At 37.3% G+C, this 17,790-nt stretch overlaps 2 protein-coding genes across 11 annotated transcripts in view; one reads left to right on the forward strand and one right to left on the reverse strand.

Annotated features, from left to right (window-relative positions):
• Window positions 1-9,220, reverse strand: part of SCLY (selenocysteine lyase) — a 121,923-nt gene extending 112,703 nt beyond the window's left edge. For 2 of the 7 annotated variants that reach the window (XR_014175585.1, XM_081955638.1), the window contains exons 1-8: window positions 8,940-9,072; window positions 5,983-6,115; window positions 5,347-5,459; window positions 4,238-4,338; window positions 3,834-4,020; window positions 2,685-2,812; window positions 1,408-1,572; window positions 219-325 (exon numbers count right to left, since the gene is read on the reverse strand). Coding sequence is in view for 6 of the 7 variants with exons in the window: in XM_081955638.1 (XP_081811764.1) it covers window positions 219-325; window positions 1,408-1,572; window positions 2,685-2,812; window positions 3,834-4,020; window positions 4,238-4,338; window positions 5,347-5,459; window positions 5,983-6,080 (899 nt within the window). In the remaining variant the exon portion in view is untranslated. Of the gene's footprint in view, window positions 1-218; window positions 326-1,407; window positions 1,573-2,684; window positions 2,813-3,833; window positions 4,021-4,237; window positions 4,339-5,346; window positions 5,460-5,982; window positions 6,116-8,308; window positions 8,434-8,939; window positions 9,073-9,095 lie in introns of those variants that run through there. The other 5 variants (XM_081955642.1, XM_081955643.1, XM_081955639.1 and 2 more) reach the window with 5 other exon arrangements.
• Window positions 8,647-16,843, forward strand: LOC309393418 (uncharacterized protein). Of its 4 annotated transcripts, none has more exons than XM_081955648.1 (2): window positions 8,647-9,000; window positions 13,353-16,843. In XM_081955648.1, the coding sequence occupies exon 2, from the start codon at window positions 13,385-13,387 to the stop codon at window positions 14,252-14,254; it is 870 nt and encodes a 289-aa protein (XP_081811774.1). In that variant the 5' UTR covers window positions 8,647-9,000; window positions 13,353-13,384; the 3' UTR covers window positions 14,255-16,843. The 4 variants fall into 4 exon arrangements, with proteins under 4 accessions (XP_081811774.1, XP_081811773.1, XP_081811771.1 ...); XM_081955647.1 differs by having other exon boundaries at window positions 8,979-9,115; XM_081955645.1 differs by lacking the exon at window positions 8,647-9,000 and adding an exon at window positions 9,058-9,194.
• Window positions 16,844-17,790: the final 947 nt, after the last annotated feature.

The raw sequence follows: 17,790 nt of genomic DNA on the forward strand, positions 1-17,790 counted from the left end.
TTACTTGCTAAATAAAAATAAATACAAATAAAACAAAATACTCCATTCCTGCTTGTAATGGGTTTTGCCTGACTGCCCTCTTTTAGATTACAGTCCTGAATATGTCATCAAGCATTGCCTACATGCTTTTGAACCAAAGACAGGTGTACATCCTGCCACAGTGTTATATTTGTCTGTAACAATTCAGTTGGTTCATCCAGTGGTCCAGTTTACCATACCCTGGGCGAAAGCTCCATTCCTGTGGGCCTCCAAACAGCATGGGGTGAAGGGGAGTATTCATACCAAGTCCTCGCACATACAAGGCTCCAATACGTGGGGCATAAAACTGCAATTATAAATCACAACAGTAAAAGCAATATATAAAAAACGAAGGCAGATAAATTATAGTTTACAATGCAGATAAAGGTCCCTAACAAGAAGACTTATTGAACAGAGTAATGAGGGAAGAGACTTCTTCAGCATAGTTGGCAGATACATTTAAGCAAAGAGAGCTATTGGCCAGAGAATAAGAAGAAAGGATACTGGACCAGATGTCATGAAGGGGTTTTTCCAACTTTATAATTTTGTCCTCCTGTAAGAATTAAGTGGAAAATGTAACAGGAGTAATGCAAAACGATAGAAGTTTTATGGAGTGCAAGAAAGCATGCTAATGCTGTCACATGAAAAAGCCCTAAAATTCAGTGGATTAAAAAAAAATTCATTCAAAAATTATTCCTGAGGGCCATCTGCTGGAGAATCCTTAAAGAAACTTCTGAAGTATCATTAAAGTCAAACGATGATTCTCATCACAGAATTATAGAGCAGAATGAAGCCATTTTGGAACTGGATTGGGCTGCCTATTCCATATAAGAATTCAAAGTAAAATGTTCAGTGCTGGATGGCTACTCAGTCTCTGCTTGACCAATCCAATGTAGGGGAGTCAAGCATCTCTCTGGATAAGCTCAACTTTATATAGTCATTTCTCTAAATGTTCCCACTACTTCCACTTCTTGCTATTACAATTGGTTAGTATCAAGTCAAACATAATAGATACTCTTGTATCTTCCTCTTTGAAAAAGAAAGCTATCAAAAATTTCCTAGAGGTATCAGACTTAACAGTGTGCACCTCCCTAAACACGTGGCATAATTAAATACTTTATTACTACTGTTTTACTGCTTTATATTCTGTATGCCAACATGCATAGCAAGATTATTCAAAGCAGTTTACTGTACAGCTATCCAACAAAAGACATTCCAACAGCATGTCACATGAGATCTGTAAGAGAATAGTTTCCAGAAATGACAAACCAAATTAGAGGCACAGTGGCTTCTAATTTAGTGAGAACTACTGTTCTTGTGTATGAAATTCTCCAAAGTTCAGAAGAGGTCACAACAGCAAGATAGAAGCCCAAACAGAGAAAAATATACCTTGTGCCCTACAATAGTGAGGTAATCTACTCCCAAGTCCTGGACATCCACTCGCCCCTTTCCAATCATCTGGGCTGCATCTGTGTGCACTAAAATCCATGGCAGACCAGAGGCCTTTCTCTTGTGGTTGATAACTTCAATCTGATGACTGAGTTCTGAGATGGGCTGAGAGAAAAGTATTCTGTTAGGTGTCAGGAGGTATAATTATATCAAAAACACTACCTTTCCCTCCCTATTAGTATTTAGTAATTCATTTTTGGAACTACTGAAATAGAAAAGATACTACATCAACTAATATGTTCTGCTTGTCACATTGGATATAATTCTAGTCTCTCATAGTTGAAGAATAGGCTATCACTAATAGGCCTATTGTTATATTAAGATTACCATCTTTCTACAGTCATAAAATCTATTATTAACATTTGCCTGCCTTCATAATAAGATTAGCATAACTGAATCTACTTAGTAACTTAATATTGATCTTGTTCTACTTATTTAGCAAATGTAATAAAAAGCTAAGCCAAAATGTATATTATTATATATTATAATATATTTATAATATTTATAAATATATATTTAGCAATTTAATAAACAAAAATCTAATAATCCATGCTGCGAAAAATAAAGTCATGTTGTAAAATATGGGAGCAAGAACATTGGCATAAATAACAAAAAATTAAGAAATTTGAAGATATTAAATGTTAAGAGCAGCCACACTCAAAAACCTCTTTTGATACATCTTTGGCATTAGTTTAGCAAAAGGGAGATCAGAAATAACTTCAAATATATGTGTATGTGTGTATGAAAGCATACATATAATTTATTTAATTTTTAATATTTTAAAATTTAAAAGAAAATTTAAAAGAAAACGTTTCACAATTTTATAAAATGTGGTAAACGTATAAAATGCTATAGGTCAGACAAAGATTGTCCATCAATCTACAGAAATATAAATATATTTCAGTGGATTCATTATATTCCCATATATGAATAAACCTGTTCCTGGTGGCTTTATTTATTTATTTGTCATCCAAACGTCATTGTAGATATTGCCTCATCCTTGGAATACAATCAACAGAAACAACCTCTCAGTCACAATCATTTGTCATTTGCAATTAATCAGTCAGTGATTGAAAGCAGGCTGAATGAATACAATAGAAAATGTTTTACAAGAATATCTGTCAGTACTTGATAGCATCTGGAGTAATCCCACTTAATTAAAAATCGAACTATCTTCCTTAAATTTAGGAGCTATAACAATTAAATTTACAACTCACCATCACCACCCCAGTTTCATTATTTGCTAGCATTACAGAAACTAAGCAGGTGTTTGGATGGATTGCTGCAACAACATCATCTATTTCCACTCGCCCGGTTACCTTTGATACTGGCACAAAAGTGGCTTCTACAAACCAGGATAAAAAGAAGATAGATAAATAAGAGTCAATGGAATTCAAAGAGGGCTGGACTTAGATCTCTTATGGGCATGAAGGGATTCCAAACTGATGATGTACTTTCCCCTCCCCCACACCCCGACTCAGCCTGGACATCTCCTACAAATTCCTTGCATAGCTCCATATAATTAAATAAAAAGGAGGGATAAAATTCTAATAATTTAATCTCATAATATTGATAACAAAGGTATCAACCTTTTTAAGGTAGCCAAGTCAGGAAACAGAACCCATAAAAATTACAGGAATGGAACTGTACTATTATAGGTCCTATAATATAGGATTTAATGACAGAATTTTGAAGGCCTGACAAGAGTTTTCCTCTGACCTCTCTTATACCAAAGAAAATCAAAGCAGGTAAACTTGAGTTTCTTCCTCATACTCTCTTCTTCCTAGGCCAAGATGTTCATTTAACTTCCCCCCCCCCTTCATGTTTATAACCATTATCTTCTACAATCAATGGTTTAAGTTAGCATGTCAGAATGAAATGCATGAATTTCATTCAGAAAATAAGATGGCCTTGATGGAGATAACACAGGAACTGTTAGTTAGGCAAAAATATGTGAAGTATTTTTAAAGTCCAAAATAGCCGGATAACATTGGGAAGGATCTCACACAGAAATGCCCCAATTCACTGAACTATAAGGAAGAGAGGTACAGCACTAACAGATTTGCAAGATTCCATGGATATTTTTTTAAAAAACAAAGAATTTTTAATAGTTGCAGATACATACTTGTTCTGAAAACTCATCTATCCATTAAAAAAAAAGGTAAACTGGGAATGACAGACATCATCTTAAGATGATAAATGAGATCGTGAGATAAAGAAACTCATACGTTTGTGTTCTACTAAATTTGTGTTTTGTAAATGGCGATGTCCCCAATAGCAGCCATTTTGAGAAACATCCTCACTTGCATTTCAAAAGTGCCGCCAAAAATGTTGATGGCCCCAGCTATAAAATGTCAATTGCTCACCAGCTTTTTGTTCCTTCACCAGATGCTCTACAGGGAGACGAACTGAATCATGTTCAATGCAAGATATTATGATATGTGGAAGTGACCCTAAAGTCTTTTTTTCATGGCTTTCTTTTGTTGCAACAGGACTTTGTTTGCTGCTTTTCATAAAATCTTTTATTGCAGTATGAATCACTAAATTATTTGCCTGGAGAAAAAAAAAGAAAGAAAGAAATACAAATCAGATCAAAGAATTCTCTGGGATAGAAAAATATTTTTCTTTGAACTAATTACTATTTTTTTGCTGATTTTTCTCAGCCAGAATTTTATTTCCAGAAAATAAAAATAAATAAGGCTAGAAATTGGAGGCATTTTTAAAAATAAAAGCCAGATCAAAATAGTATTAACATCATCAGATATCTTACTTCTGTCCCTCCAGAAGTGAAAATGATGTCCTGGAATGGTCCTCCCACCATTTTAGCCAAATTTTCACGAGCTTCATTTATGATCTTCTTTGCTCTTTGACCTGTGGGGGCAAGACACAAAAATATATCACATAAGGTAGATCCTGGGGTTTTTGTTCCTCACACTAAATGCATGTACATTTTAATTATGGACTTTTGTTCCGATTGCACATAATCATTATACAGAGACGTCCTGGCAACATCACTTTTCAGTCTTGTACCCATGAAATTACCTTCATTTTATTCCCCAGTCTGTGAGACAGGCTTAAGTAATCCTTTGTTCTTCTTTAGTGTTATAATGGCATTTTCTTCCTTAAACAACAACACTCAACACTAGCCACAGGTGTGATAAAATGTGAGTAATACTATGTTTATTTTTATTGAAATATATGATACCCAGGTATCACACCAATCACACATTGATATGTATAAATAATATAAAAATAAAAATAAACATGACAAAATGTGTGCTAAATTCCTAGTTCTCCTCCCACTGTTTTGGAGGCAAAACATAGCTCTGAAAGTTATCCAACAGCAAAACAATATTAATGAGGCTAGGTTTTATAACATCTAGTGATGGCTACCAGATGCTAAGAACACATAAGCTATTTTGTTGCTTTGAACTGTAAATGCCAGGTGTGGTTGATGGTTTGACTAATTTTACACACTTTAAAAAAATTATTTGTATTGTTTTTCAATAACACATAAATCTGACTGTTTGCTGTTAAATTATATATACATACACATATAACATTGGATGCTATCCTATCATCTTTTCCAAGTAGGAAGCCCATGTATCATTTTTAAACAATGAAAAAATGCAGTGTTGCATGTTTATGTACATATAATTTAACCGCAAACATTCAGATCTAAATGTTATTAGGGCTATCTTTATTTTCCATAGTTATTACTAGAAGTGACTGGAGGATGCCATGATTCACCATTCAATGGTTGAGTCTTCTGATAAATCCTTAATTGCTACTCCAATAACCCTTCAAGATTTACCACTAGACATGACTGTACCCAAAAAGATGCTTTCACAAAACATTTACATATTATCTTCATCAGACCTGCTTCATAAGAACTGCTAGGATTGCCCCATGCTTCATACATGGTTTCTTTAACTGTCTCAATCACTTCTGGTGCCAAAGGGGTGGTTGCATTGTAATCCATGTAAATTTTCCTATAGGAAATAGAATGGAAAAATGGTTATCAACAGAAAGAACCACATAGATTATTATCGTCACCTATGTATTATACCAGGTTGCAATGTGTATTTTGGAAAACCTTCTTTGACAAATCTTTTCCATTGCTATCCACTTTTTCAAGCAGTGACAAGTACTGTATTTCACCTCCAAATGTTACAAAATTGTATTTTTATACCTTCTCTGAAAACTGTCATAAAATTGAGGTGAGCTGCCTCATGAAAGCCCTTTGATACACCCATTAATTTTGAAAGCATTTTGTATATAGTTATGACTCTGAATCAGGCATTTGAAATTGGCTAATAATCTTGGTGATCTGGATATTCCATTCCAGGATAATGTTCTTGAATGAGTTTTGCAACCCCATCCTGTGCAAATTCAGTTTAAAATAAGCCTCACTGAGTTCAACGGGTTTTATTGTAAAAGAAATAATACATGAAACAGCAAGATCTTAGTACTTACATTAAAAGACTATAAGTTGGTAACAAATAAGTTACCTACCTGCTTGATGAGATATTATTTTTTCCATTACAATGTAATTTCTCATTAGTCTCCGTTCTTTGTTCCACTAGTATCATCTTCAAGGTGGTCTCTTCCATTCTCAGTCAGCCTCTTTATGAAACAATGACCTGCGCTGAAACAGAAAAATGTATCATGCAACTATCAAGATCACAATTTGTTTCTCTGCAGTGGCCTGCTAGCTGCCCAGTTCAGGTACTTGTAGAGAAAGCTAAAACTCCTTAGAAATTCATGCAAATAGGCATGTTGGCTTCAAAAGAAAGATGTACAAAAGAATCCAATGCAGGTAGACAGAATGAATGACTATCTTATATGTTTGTCAGTAATTGCTTCTAGGTGACAAGTGTCTGGCAAGGAATGGAGCAAGAACAAATGGCTGGGAGAGCCTGAACCCAGAGAATCTCTGGTCAGGAAAAAGGAATCTAAGAGATCCCTTAATTCAGTGGCCATTACATTTTTACAAATTTGTGGCCAGAAAGGCATTAGGATTGCCACAGTTAATTCTCAAAACACTTGAATCCTTAGGATCCTAGATTAAATTGACCATTAGGAGGCACCACACAACTGATTTCATCTATTGACACTGTTCATGAATGGGTAGCCAGATGATAATTTAAGAATTTCAAATCTTCTCCCAGGAATTGCACTCATGGACTTTCAAACTTTTGGTGACTATATATAGTTTGTTAGTTTATCCAGGAGCTTAACAGTTTCAGGAAGGAATACACAGAAGCTGGATATATGCAATATATAAAATGTGGATATATACAATCAACCTTCCCTTATGCCCTCAAAGCAGAAAGGTAATGTCAAATCTTTGGCAATATTACTATTCTCAGGGAGGGCTACAAAGAACTAGTATATGACAAAATAGAGCCAATATTGGGTTAAGTGAACCAACAATGAATCTTCTGACTCTGTATTAGCAAATTATATTAATACATTAGTTCAAGCAGAAGCAGAAAGAAAACTTAGACTTTTAACTAGTATTAATTTGTATATATGTTGTTCAAAATCCCTTTGAATCCAGCAATCTTTTTTCTGTCAGTGGTGAAACAAACGTTTTATGGACCACCAATAAGGCATAAGAGTAAGTAAGGCTCCTGTAATATCTCAAGCTCTGTCTCTCTGATTTAGGAGGTAGCAGAGTTATAACACTAAGAAGCCACCCACCGATTCACCCTGTTTTCTCTCTATTTTAAAGACATTTAATTTGATAGCCATTGACAAAGCTTATGAAAGTGAACTCCATTCTTTAGCTCCATTAAGATGTGGGAAACTGATGACTCTCTACATATAATTAAATTATAACTCGCAGCATCCTTCAACACTGGTCATGCTATTGAAAACTACAGTTCAACAGTAACTGTACTGAAATAGGAAACCTATCTATCATTTTAGTTTTGCAAGAAGGGAACTTGGTACATTGCCTTAGTAAAATCAGCTGTCATTGTTAGTGCAGCATTGAATAAGACTAAACAATGAAATCTTGTATGATATACAGAGCATTTAATTCTCATATACTTGGTAATATAGGCTCAACCAAATCTGTCCCGTTTTCAACTTTTCCATCTTCACCTCTTTCTAATTGCTATCACTCAGTAGTTGCTCCTTAAGAGCATCACTGGTTTATCAAAAATAGCTTTGGAAATGGTTGCCTCCTAAATGACTGAGTGGGCTGTAACATGAGTCTTTCAATAAACAAGCATCCAAAATATACCTATTAATGTCTATATCAAAGTTTTGTGCCTGCAGATTTGCTGAACTTCAATTTCCTTACTATCCAAAAGAAAGGGGTAACCTAGTAGAGGGTTGGATCACAGTAATAAAGACAAAACTAAATTAGCTCATTAAATATTTGACACAACACTCCAGTTCCAGTGTTCTCTTGTAATTCAGTTTTAGCATCTTTCACTAAAATAATTTAATGTTTTCTTTCTTTATCTCCATCTTCCTCCTGTTTTTAAATTGCAAGTCCTCTGGGAGAGGAGGCTCATACTTTCGGATTCCCTGAGTGCATTATTTAACAGCACTACGTTTAACATCAACTATTAATATATTAATATAAATAACAATCTTATAATATGAAGTTAAACAAATCTGTGCCAAGGTTAGCTTTTAAATTTTTAGTTAATCTGATAATAAAAAGAGATTTGCATCAAGCAGAAACGATGGTACAATTATCAATCAAAAGATAAGCAGGCTTTCCCTCCAGGGAAGGGGAAAAAAAACCCTAGCGCATCACTATCAATATCCTGGAGAGAAAAACGGAGAGGCCGTCAATCACACAACCAAGCGAGTTTCTCACCAAGGTTAAATGTCGAAGACTTCAACTAGGCGAGACAATTGTTACACAAACTTCACGGCGTCGCCATTGGTTACCGAGGGAAATACTTTCAACGCAAATCAGTCCGCGCTCCTCCTACTCAGCCATAAGCGATTGGCTGCGATTGCAGCCATTGAAAAAATAAACTGACACGCAGCAAGAGCAGCTTTCTAAGCACTGACATTTAGTAGGAAGAACGGCAAGCACTTACTCTAGTCCCGCCCTCGTTGGCCCGGTGACGGTGCTCCCAGAAAAGAGCTGATTGGCCAATATTCGAATATAGTTTTCGATTAACGGCAATTTAAGCAGGTTCCCTTTGGAGGACCAATCGAGTTTCTCTCCCCCCCCCCAACGAAAGCCAATTGGCTAAGAGCCTCCCTGTTTTTGTGACTCGGGCAGCTTTCGTCGATGAGGATGGTGCCATCCCGTTTTAAACAATCTACTTCCCCCTCCCCCCCGACGCGAACCCCCTTCTTTTTAACCGTGATGTCGTTTATTGATTAGATGGTGGATTGTTTTGTTTTTTTTGCTGTGCTGTTATTCAGTCGGTTCTTTTTCTCGCTAGGAAAAAAAAATGGTCCTGTCAATTTTCCAAAACTTGGTAGGCCCTTACCCACGTTTCCTCTCCGCTGACTAGTCAAAAACGAAACGCAAGCTATAGCTGACGATGCCTGGTAGGTTAATGCTGTTTTCATCAGCCGCTGGTTTAAAAGCCTGTTTGGACCATAGAGATGGAAGGATTTCCCGCGAAAGCAAGCTGTAAATATACCCTTCTTGAAGATGGCGGAGGTGGGTTCGTTTTTCCCTTTTCGCTGCCTCGAGGTCTCGCGGGGTTTCACTAAAAGGATGGTGCGCGGCGCGTGGGCCTGTAAGTGACGCCTTACCGTGTTTTTTGTTTGTTTGTTTGTTTGTTTTTTGCCGTTCTGGTAATCTGAAACGGGAGGGGAGGGATGAGGGGAAAGGCGGGATTGGAGTTCACCGGACTGGGTTCCGCTGCCGCTTGCCTACGGGGAAAGAGAGGGCCTGGGCTTCAGATTGGCCTGCTGTACGCAAGTGGGCAGAGACTTGACGAGGCCGAGAGGGAGGAGGCCGCTCCACCCCCTTCGCTTATGGGTCGGGTGGCCCTTTGCTTTTTCTACGTAGCAGCCTCGGTCGGGAAAAGCCAAGTGAAGTGAAGTAGCGACAGGGATCTGCCAAATGGAGAGAAGCGTCTCATTCTCCGTTTGGAAGGACAGCGCCCAGTCACTCACACCCAGCGAGCAAATGAAGAGCCTATAGGTATTCTGGAGTTTGCTGACAGCAGGGTAGATTGAGGTGGCTGGTGGGGTTCGTCTACCCTGTTTTGGAAAACTGCTAGGTTAGAGAAGAGAATTGGGCGGTATATAATTTGAATGAATAATTGTTATATATGTGTTGCAGCGAAGACACTAATAGTTTTTTGGCGCCCAAATACTAATACATTTATTATCCTATTAAGAGTTCTTCCACCCTTCTTGCCTTATGTTTTCCTTGGCCACCTGCCCTGCAGAGGTGCAACTTTAAAAAAAAAATAAAAAAATTGCAAGCTGCTGGAAATTATGCAACTATAAACTTGCTCCGCAATGTAAAGTTTGTATTTTGAAGGCTTCTTGGATTATTGGATAAAAATCGAGCACTGTACATGGGAGGGCCGATTACTCTCCCCTGTGTTTCCATGTTTTTTCTTCATATCTTAAGAAAAGTGCATTCTGTTTAGGCCAGTATTTCTTTGCACATACCTTTTAAGAGTAATTAAAGTATGCAGGATTAATATTTAAGAATGTATACAGTTCTGGAAATTCAAAGTTTAGTTTAAATAAGCTTTGCAGCTAAGTTGATTCCCCCCCCCCCCAGAGATTACAGCTTTTGAAAAGATACAGAGAATTTCCATTGTGTATAATGAAAAGCATAAATAGTTAAAAGTTGACAGTGTAGAGCAGGTTTAATGTAGTTGTGATTAATAACTTATTATGTTCAGCTGCAAATGGCTCCACACACAAAAACCTTTGAGAAGATTCTTACTTAGGAGTATTGCAATTTCCACCAGTGGAAAATATACATTTATTCCTTTAATATAGATATTGCCACACTCTAAAAGGCTTGTGTGGTATAACAGAAAAGCAGACTAATTGAGAAATAATGTCAAATATTAATTTTCATAAATTATAACCATAAATATTATAATGTGTATATGCACTGGAACTCTTTTCTAAATAGGTCAACTTTTAAGGAATTTCAAAAGGATCAGAATAATGGATCATTGAGATTTTTGGTGGGTTGGCATTTCAAGTGGCGTTTCCATTCCATTGAGGAATAAGATGTCCTTATTTTTCCCTAGATTTTATATGGAAAAGGAACCTTCAGCAATCCAAATAGACATCTTTTCCCTGAATAGATAGAAACTATTTCAAGATGATCCTGAATTATTTTAATTTATATAGACATTCAGTTGTCATGTGAATTAGAGCGTAGTACGCAAGTGCAAAATTTTACAATATAATAACATACAGAGACAACATCATTGAATCAAAAATAATTTAAAAATAGTCAAGATACTAATAAAACCTTCTGGCCAGTTCCTGTGGGAAAAGTGAAGTCTTAAGAGCCGTTAAAAAACAAGGTCAGGGACAAGACTACACGGCATCTAAATCTCAGCAGGGATGAAAGGAGAAAAGACATGCCTCCTAGACCCTGCCAGATGACACTGCTTATGTGATAGGTGCATGCCTAGTCTCCCAGATCTTATTGGATGCTAAATTGAAATTGGGCTTTAATTCATTTTGAATTTGCCTGTTGGTCAGTGTGGATTCCAATATTATGTATGAAAAGTAGCTCTCACCTGGAGACAAGTAGGCATTTTGGTCCAACTGTAACTTCAGAATAATTTTAAAAGGCAGATCCTGTAAAACATAATGCAATTTAATCAGGAGATGGCAATGACATGGCTTTGTTGCTTTTATTTGTCTTTCACCTTATATCTCTTAGTGTTGTTGTAACGGTGATATGGGCAGAATATAAATTTAATAAAATAAATATACTTTGTTGCATAAACATTGTTTTATAAATCTGTATTGTTTGGAAAAAATTAGTTATCTCTGTCAATAGAGATAATTGAAAATAGAATTATTTCAGTAAATAAAATAATATACTAATGTTTTATTCAGTTTAATGCAGTGCTTCTCAATTATTTTCTGTCATGCCCCCCCTAGGAAGAAGAAAACATTTCACGCGCCCCCCCCCCCCCCCCCCGCGACTGTAAATAGTATCATTTGTCTATAAAATTGTTATAAGTACACCTCTGCATAACATAGCACACCGGTCTTTCCTCGTCTCCCACCGTAGTCACATGCTTTCTTTCCTCTTTCCCTCTTACTTGTCTATCCTTCCTTCCACCCTCCCTTCCTCCTTCCCTTCCTTCCTGCCTCCCTTCCAGTTCCCTCCTTCCTCTTTCCCCCTGCCTGCCTGCCTTCTTTCCCTCCTGCTTATCTATGCTTTCTTCCTTCCTTGCACCTCCCTCCCTTCTGCCTGCCTGCCTTCTTTCCTCTTTCCCTATCCTCCTATCCTTCCTTTCTCCCTCCCTCCTTCCCTGCCTCCCTTCCAGTTCCCTCCTTCCTCTTTCCTCCTGCCTGCCTGCCTTCTTTCCCTCCTGCTTATCTATGCTTTCTTCCTTCCTTGCACCTCCCTCCCTTCTGCCTGCCTGCCTTCTTTCCTCTTTCCCTATCCTCCTATCCTTCCTTTCTCCCTCCCTCCTTCCCTGCCTCCCTTCCAGTTCCCTCCTTCCTCTTTCCTCCTGCCTGCCTGCCTTCTTTCCCTCCTGCTTATCTATGCTTTCTTCCTTCCTTGCACCTCCCTCCCTTCTGCCTGCCTGCCTTCTTTCCTCTTTCCCTATCCTCCTATCCTTCCTTTCTCCCTCCCTCCTTCCCTGCCTCCCTTCCAGTTCCATTCTTCCCTCCTTCCTTCTGCCTCCTTCCTGCCTGCTTGCCTTCTTTCCTCTTTCCCTCCGGCGTGTCTGCTTTTCTTTCCTTCCTTCCACCTCCCTTCTGCCCTTCTTCCCTCCCTCCCTGCCAGCAGCTCCTCCAGCATCCCAGCTGGAAGCAGCAGCACGCATTACCAGGGGCGAAGGGGTGGCGGTGGCAAGATCGGGCGACCGCCGCCCCTTTGTCCCTTCCCCAACAGCGGCTGTTGCGGTGGAGCTTCCAGACGGAATGCTAGCGGTGGAGCTGCTGGCGTGGAGGCGAGCTACGCGGTGGCGAAGACGGGCGGTCCCATGCTTCCCTCCCTCCCACCCCCGCCCGAGCAGGCTTCTTGCAGAGCTCCAGCCCGGGGCTCCAATGAAAATCCACAGTCCGAAGTGCTGCCACTTCCAGGCGGCATATATTATGCCTCGCCCACGCCTTCGCCGCCGTTGCACCCAGATGGAAAGGGAGCCTTCGCGCCCCCCTTTACGGAGCCTCACTATTTGAGAACCGCTGGTTTAATGAAACAGTACGCTGCTTATTCATTTACACATCAAAAGCAATGCAATCATGCTGGCAGCAGGAAATGGTCAAATAAAAGAGAGCCTTTATCTATCTATCTATCATCTATCTATCTATCTATCTATCTATCTATCTATCCCCCATCCCCCCAAGCCCACACTTTAGCAGAGTGGAAAGGTTGGAGGAGGAAGAGATTTCAAGAGTACTGTAAGTTGTGTAGCTTGCATGCAACTTTCAGGCTGCCAGTATGACTGCATTGCTTTTGACAGTAAGCGGGCACTTGAGCATTCCAAAGGGTGGGGGAGTGGTAAGAAGGCAAACAAAAGCTAAAGGTGTAAAACTGAATAGTGTCTCTTCCAGCTAGAAAGCATGGTTTGTGATTTCCCACTTGATGACTGCTTTGCTTAGTGGTGGAGTTGCCGATCCATATTACGATAGTTAAGCGAGAACTACTTGTATAGCATTTTTTAATTAGAATTCTCATTTTCATTGTTGGTGTTATTTCCGCTAACGTCTTCCTTCTTTTTCAGCTTTTGATATAGAGTAACTTTAAACAGGAACTATGGCCGCTTTGGATAAAATAAAAGCAAAAAAGACTCTGGGAACTGTTGATTATGTGGAATCATCTGAATTTGCACAAGGAATTCTGCCTACAAAGAAGGATGTCATTCAAAACATGTTGTATTTGTTGCATCCAAAAAGGGCTGGACAAGCACAACGATCCAAAGAAGATGCTGCCCAATTGCTTGCTGAACTTTTGCAGGAGCACTGGTTGTTTTGCAATCTATATACCATAGCAACACAGAGCATAAAGAAGCATATTCTGAAAGTATATGAAGATTTCTCAAAGTTATACCAATCCAGAAAGCGAAGAAAAAATGAACTGTTTATTCAGAAAGCAGATGACTTCAATAGGAGTTCAGAACAGCTTTTTGATATATTTTGTACAGACACTGTTACACGTGAGAAATTGGAGCAGTGCAGTGGTGTTAAGATGACAGATACTGAATGGAAATTCCTTGAAGATCAGAGGAATGAGAGAAAAATGTACTTTGAGGACTTTGTGGACAAAAAACAAATGGAAACAATAGAAAGACGGAGAAAGGTTGAGTCATTAGAGCATTTTAGGAAAATTGCAGAGGAAGAGAAAGAAGCTCATAAGCGGAAAGAAATGACTTCAAACAGGGATGAACAGTCAGTTGAAGATGTTAATAAGAATAAAGATGACTCCCGTCTTGAATACAGCAAGGGAATTGGAGGGTTTTCGGATAAAGCAAAAAGAAAGCGTCTGTCGTCTTGTTGGGTAACTGGGACAGCAACTTCAACCACTTACAATGAATCAATTCCTTCTGAAAATCAGCATCTACGTATGAATATCAGAAAAGTCAGACCAGGATTCTATGAGACTTTTGACAAATACAAGAACTGCTAGTTTGGTATCTGAACTCTGTGGAGGAATTAACTTAGATCTTAAAAATACCCAAGTTATTTGGGAGTTGGTGTAGATAATTATGTTGGGTTCCATTATTGTGCAACAGCAGCACCAAAAGGATTGGTAAAAATAGTCCATGAAAAAGGTTAAGATGATAGTCATTTAGTTTTATAGCAATATATTCACAGAGAGAAAATATTAGTTATGAAAAACTATAACATTTGCAAAAGAAATCTGAAGTTCCAGTGCTTGTAAGCTTAAAAAAATAAAGTAGACATGAACAGGTTACATTCCATGAGAATAATGTATGTATTTCAACAAACTGCTTAGGAAGATAATGCTTTATCCGTTATGTACAGCAATTGAATCAGACCGGGCATACTAAAAACCTTTTGCTAAAAACATAATATGGAGGTCTGAGAAAGAAAGAAAAAATGAACAGTAAATTAATTAAATAATGTATTCCAGCTCTGCATCTCTGGAGATTGGAAGACCATATCCAATTTATTAACCTAAGAAGCTATACATAAGGAAGAGAATTCATAGTCTTTGTGTAACATTGGAATATTGAGGCTCACAGTAAACTGCAAACTCAAACCATGACAACTAAAACTGTGTCCCTTAAGGAAAAATAATAATTGGTCCCAATGATTCCAAAAGTGCTGTTATTTTCTAGGGGAAAAAGAAAACAAAAACCTGTCTGGTCCTAAGAGATGTAGTATATATAACTTGCAGTTGATACACTGAGGTTCGAATGGTTTTAGGTATTTGCACAAAAAGTAATGGGTTGGTTATTTGACCTAGTAGATACGTAGTTGCTAAGAGACCCTACACTTTGGCAAACCAGTTCTTGTAGGTAATTTGATAGCTTATGGGAAGAAAACAGGAATTTTAAACAATGGCTTTAGATTCCAAATGTGCTGGTGACAGCTATCGTTTTTCTAAATTCTTGGCAATTAAATGACAGTGGTAATTATGTAAAAAAATCTGAGGTTAAAAGTAATGGGAAGATGTGTAAAACACAATATGATAACATAAGGCGAACTTGCCTAAAGGTTAAAGAAAAAAGTCTCAGACTGATAATTTTGAATGTGTAAACTGATGTTTGCAACAACAGAAATATCTAGCTACTTAGTCATACCAACTGACTTTGTACATTGTTGATTCTTTAAAGATTTAAAACTTAAAATAGTTTCAAATCTTTACCTTATAATTCTAGAGTAGTCCCATGGCGAGATAGGCAGCAAATGAATTCAATAATTCTGCATAAATTAGGTAGATACATTACAAGAGCTGTGGTGGCACAGTGGTTAGAATGCAGAATTGCAGGATAACTCTGCCATCAGCCAGGAGTTCAAACCTGACCAGCTCAAGGTTGACTCAGCCTTCCATCCTTCTGAGGTCGGTAAAATGCAGACCCAAATTGTTGGGGGCAATATGCTGATATTTGTAAACTGCTCAGAGAGTTCTGTACTAGCACTATGGAGTGATACATAAGTACTATTGCTATTACATATTTTTGTTTCACATCAAATCTTTTTTCTGTATTTTTAGCATTATATTTTCCATGTATTCCCCTATAACAACATGACTACTAAAATAAACAGTACACACAGTACAAGTGAATATATGATTAAGTGAGTCCAAACTGGTTTTAGTTATGTAATTGTTTTGTAAGGAAAATATCAATTTGAATGCTAAAATAGCAACAAAAAATTAAGAAAAGCAGTGTTGAAATTAAGCATATTGGTTAACTGTGTGCCTCTGGGAAGCCTCCAAATAAGGTGCTGTATGTTGATAATAACTCCTATTAAAATTGTTCTTTAGATACTGGAATTCAGAGGCATAAACATATCCTGGAGAATGGCAATGGCAAACCTTCTGCCTAGAAAACTATATAGTCATCAGAAATGAAGCTTTACTCTAACGTCTGGTATTTAGAGCCATATAACTTCTAATTATTCATATTCTGATACTCCCAAGAATGTTTTGAATCCTTGAAAATCATCTAAAAAGTGACTTGTTTTATAAAAATGAATTTATATGATTAAATTAAATGGTGTATAATGTGGAATAGCTTCTTGAATTTCCCACCATTCACCTTCACCTGATGATCTCAGATTCTGGTGTTATTCTGGTGTTATGAAGAAGAAAACAGAAAACAGACTTAGTTGGGAAGCTTAATAGAGTAAATAAGGGAAATGTGTCATGGGCCTTATTTTTTCTTTGAAAGTCCTGAAGATTAAGGAATATACAAAATAAATCACTTGAGATATTTTTATACAGGATGTAGTATAAACATTTTAGAATAATGGAAACTCAGAATGAAATCTTGAGAATGGGAAATGTAAACTGTAAACTCCTAGGTTAATTCCTTCATACTTACCTTTTACAGCTAAAGGAAGATCAAGTATGTTAACTTTGTATTAAGCTTACTTGAGCAATACCATGATCAGCTACAGAATAATCAATTGCCTGACTAAGACAGTTTTCATACAAATGTAAGAATGCTCTCAATTAACAGTTTTAATTGTTCTATAAACTGAGTGAAGTTTTTTTTCTGGCCAAGAATAAAATTGCTTAAAAGCAGCGTTCTGATTGTCTGCTCTGCTTTTCATCAATATATTAAAGCTTTGTGGCCTTTATGAATATTAATAGAATCAGCATCTCCCTGATCTAGCTTTAATTGGAAGATGCATCTGTTCCAATTGTCATTTTTTTTAAAATATATTTTTATTATTTTTACATATAAAACAATGCAGTACCTCAGAGTCGAAGTGACCATACATTCACATTATACACAATTAGTCTCAACCATTAACTATTAGCCTAGACTCCAATCACAATTTATACAGTTTGTTCCAGTCTTGTCACCTTGTCTTATACCAATCATAAAATCTGTTCCAGACTTCAAAATATTCTGATTCCCCTTTATTTTTAAGTTCAAGAGTGAGCCTATCAGCTTCCGCACAGGCCAACACTTTTCTGATTATATCTAGCTCTGATGGTGTATTTTCTTTTTTCCAATACTGCGCAAAAGGTATGTGTGCCGCAGTTAGTACATATATAATTAGATAAGAGTACATTTTTCTTAAACCCCTCCGGTATTATGCCTAGGAGAAAAAATTATGGTTTAAACAAAATTGGGTCTCCCACCATTTGTTCCAACCATGATTGAATCATTTTCCAATATCTTTTGGCCTCGTTGCATGTCCACCACCGATTGTCAATTTTTTGAAGTTGAAACTGGAGATTGAACATCTTTCTCAAACCTTTGCAGTTTTTTTTTTCTTTTTATTGTTTTGATTTCTAACTTGCAAATCTTTCTAATACTGATTGGGTCATGTGAATAAACATCTCTGACTGCTGCTGTTTCCTGTTTTAGGTCTGATATTATAGAAAGCATTCATCATACATCCTGGAAGAAGAGAATAAACGTTTATGATACAACAGTCTCTGTAATCTACTGTTGCACTGCATAATAATAATTGATGTCTACAGCACATTGAAATAGTGATTGGGTGGAACCAATGCTA

This window comes from Natrix helvetica, assembly GCF_964273705.1.
Source record: "Natrix helvetica genome assembly, chromosome: 5".
Taxonomy (NCBI): domain Eukaryota; kingdom Metazoa; phylum Chordata; class Lepidosauria; order Squamata; family Natricidae; genus Natrix; species Natrix helvetica.

Coding starts and splice junctions, on each gene's coding strand:
- LOC309393418 (XM_081955648.1), top strand. CDS start 13,385: ATGGCCGCTTTGGATAAAATAAAAGCAAAAAAGACTCTGGGAACTGTT.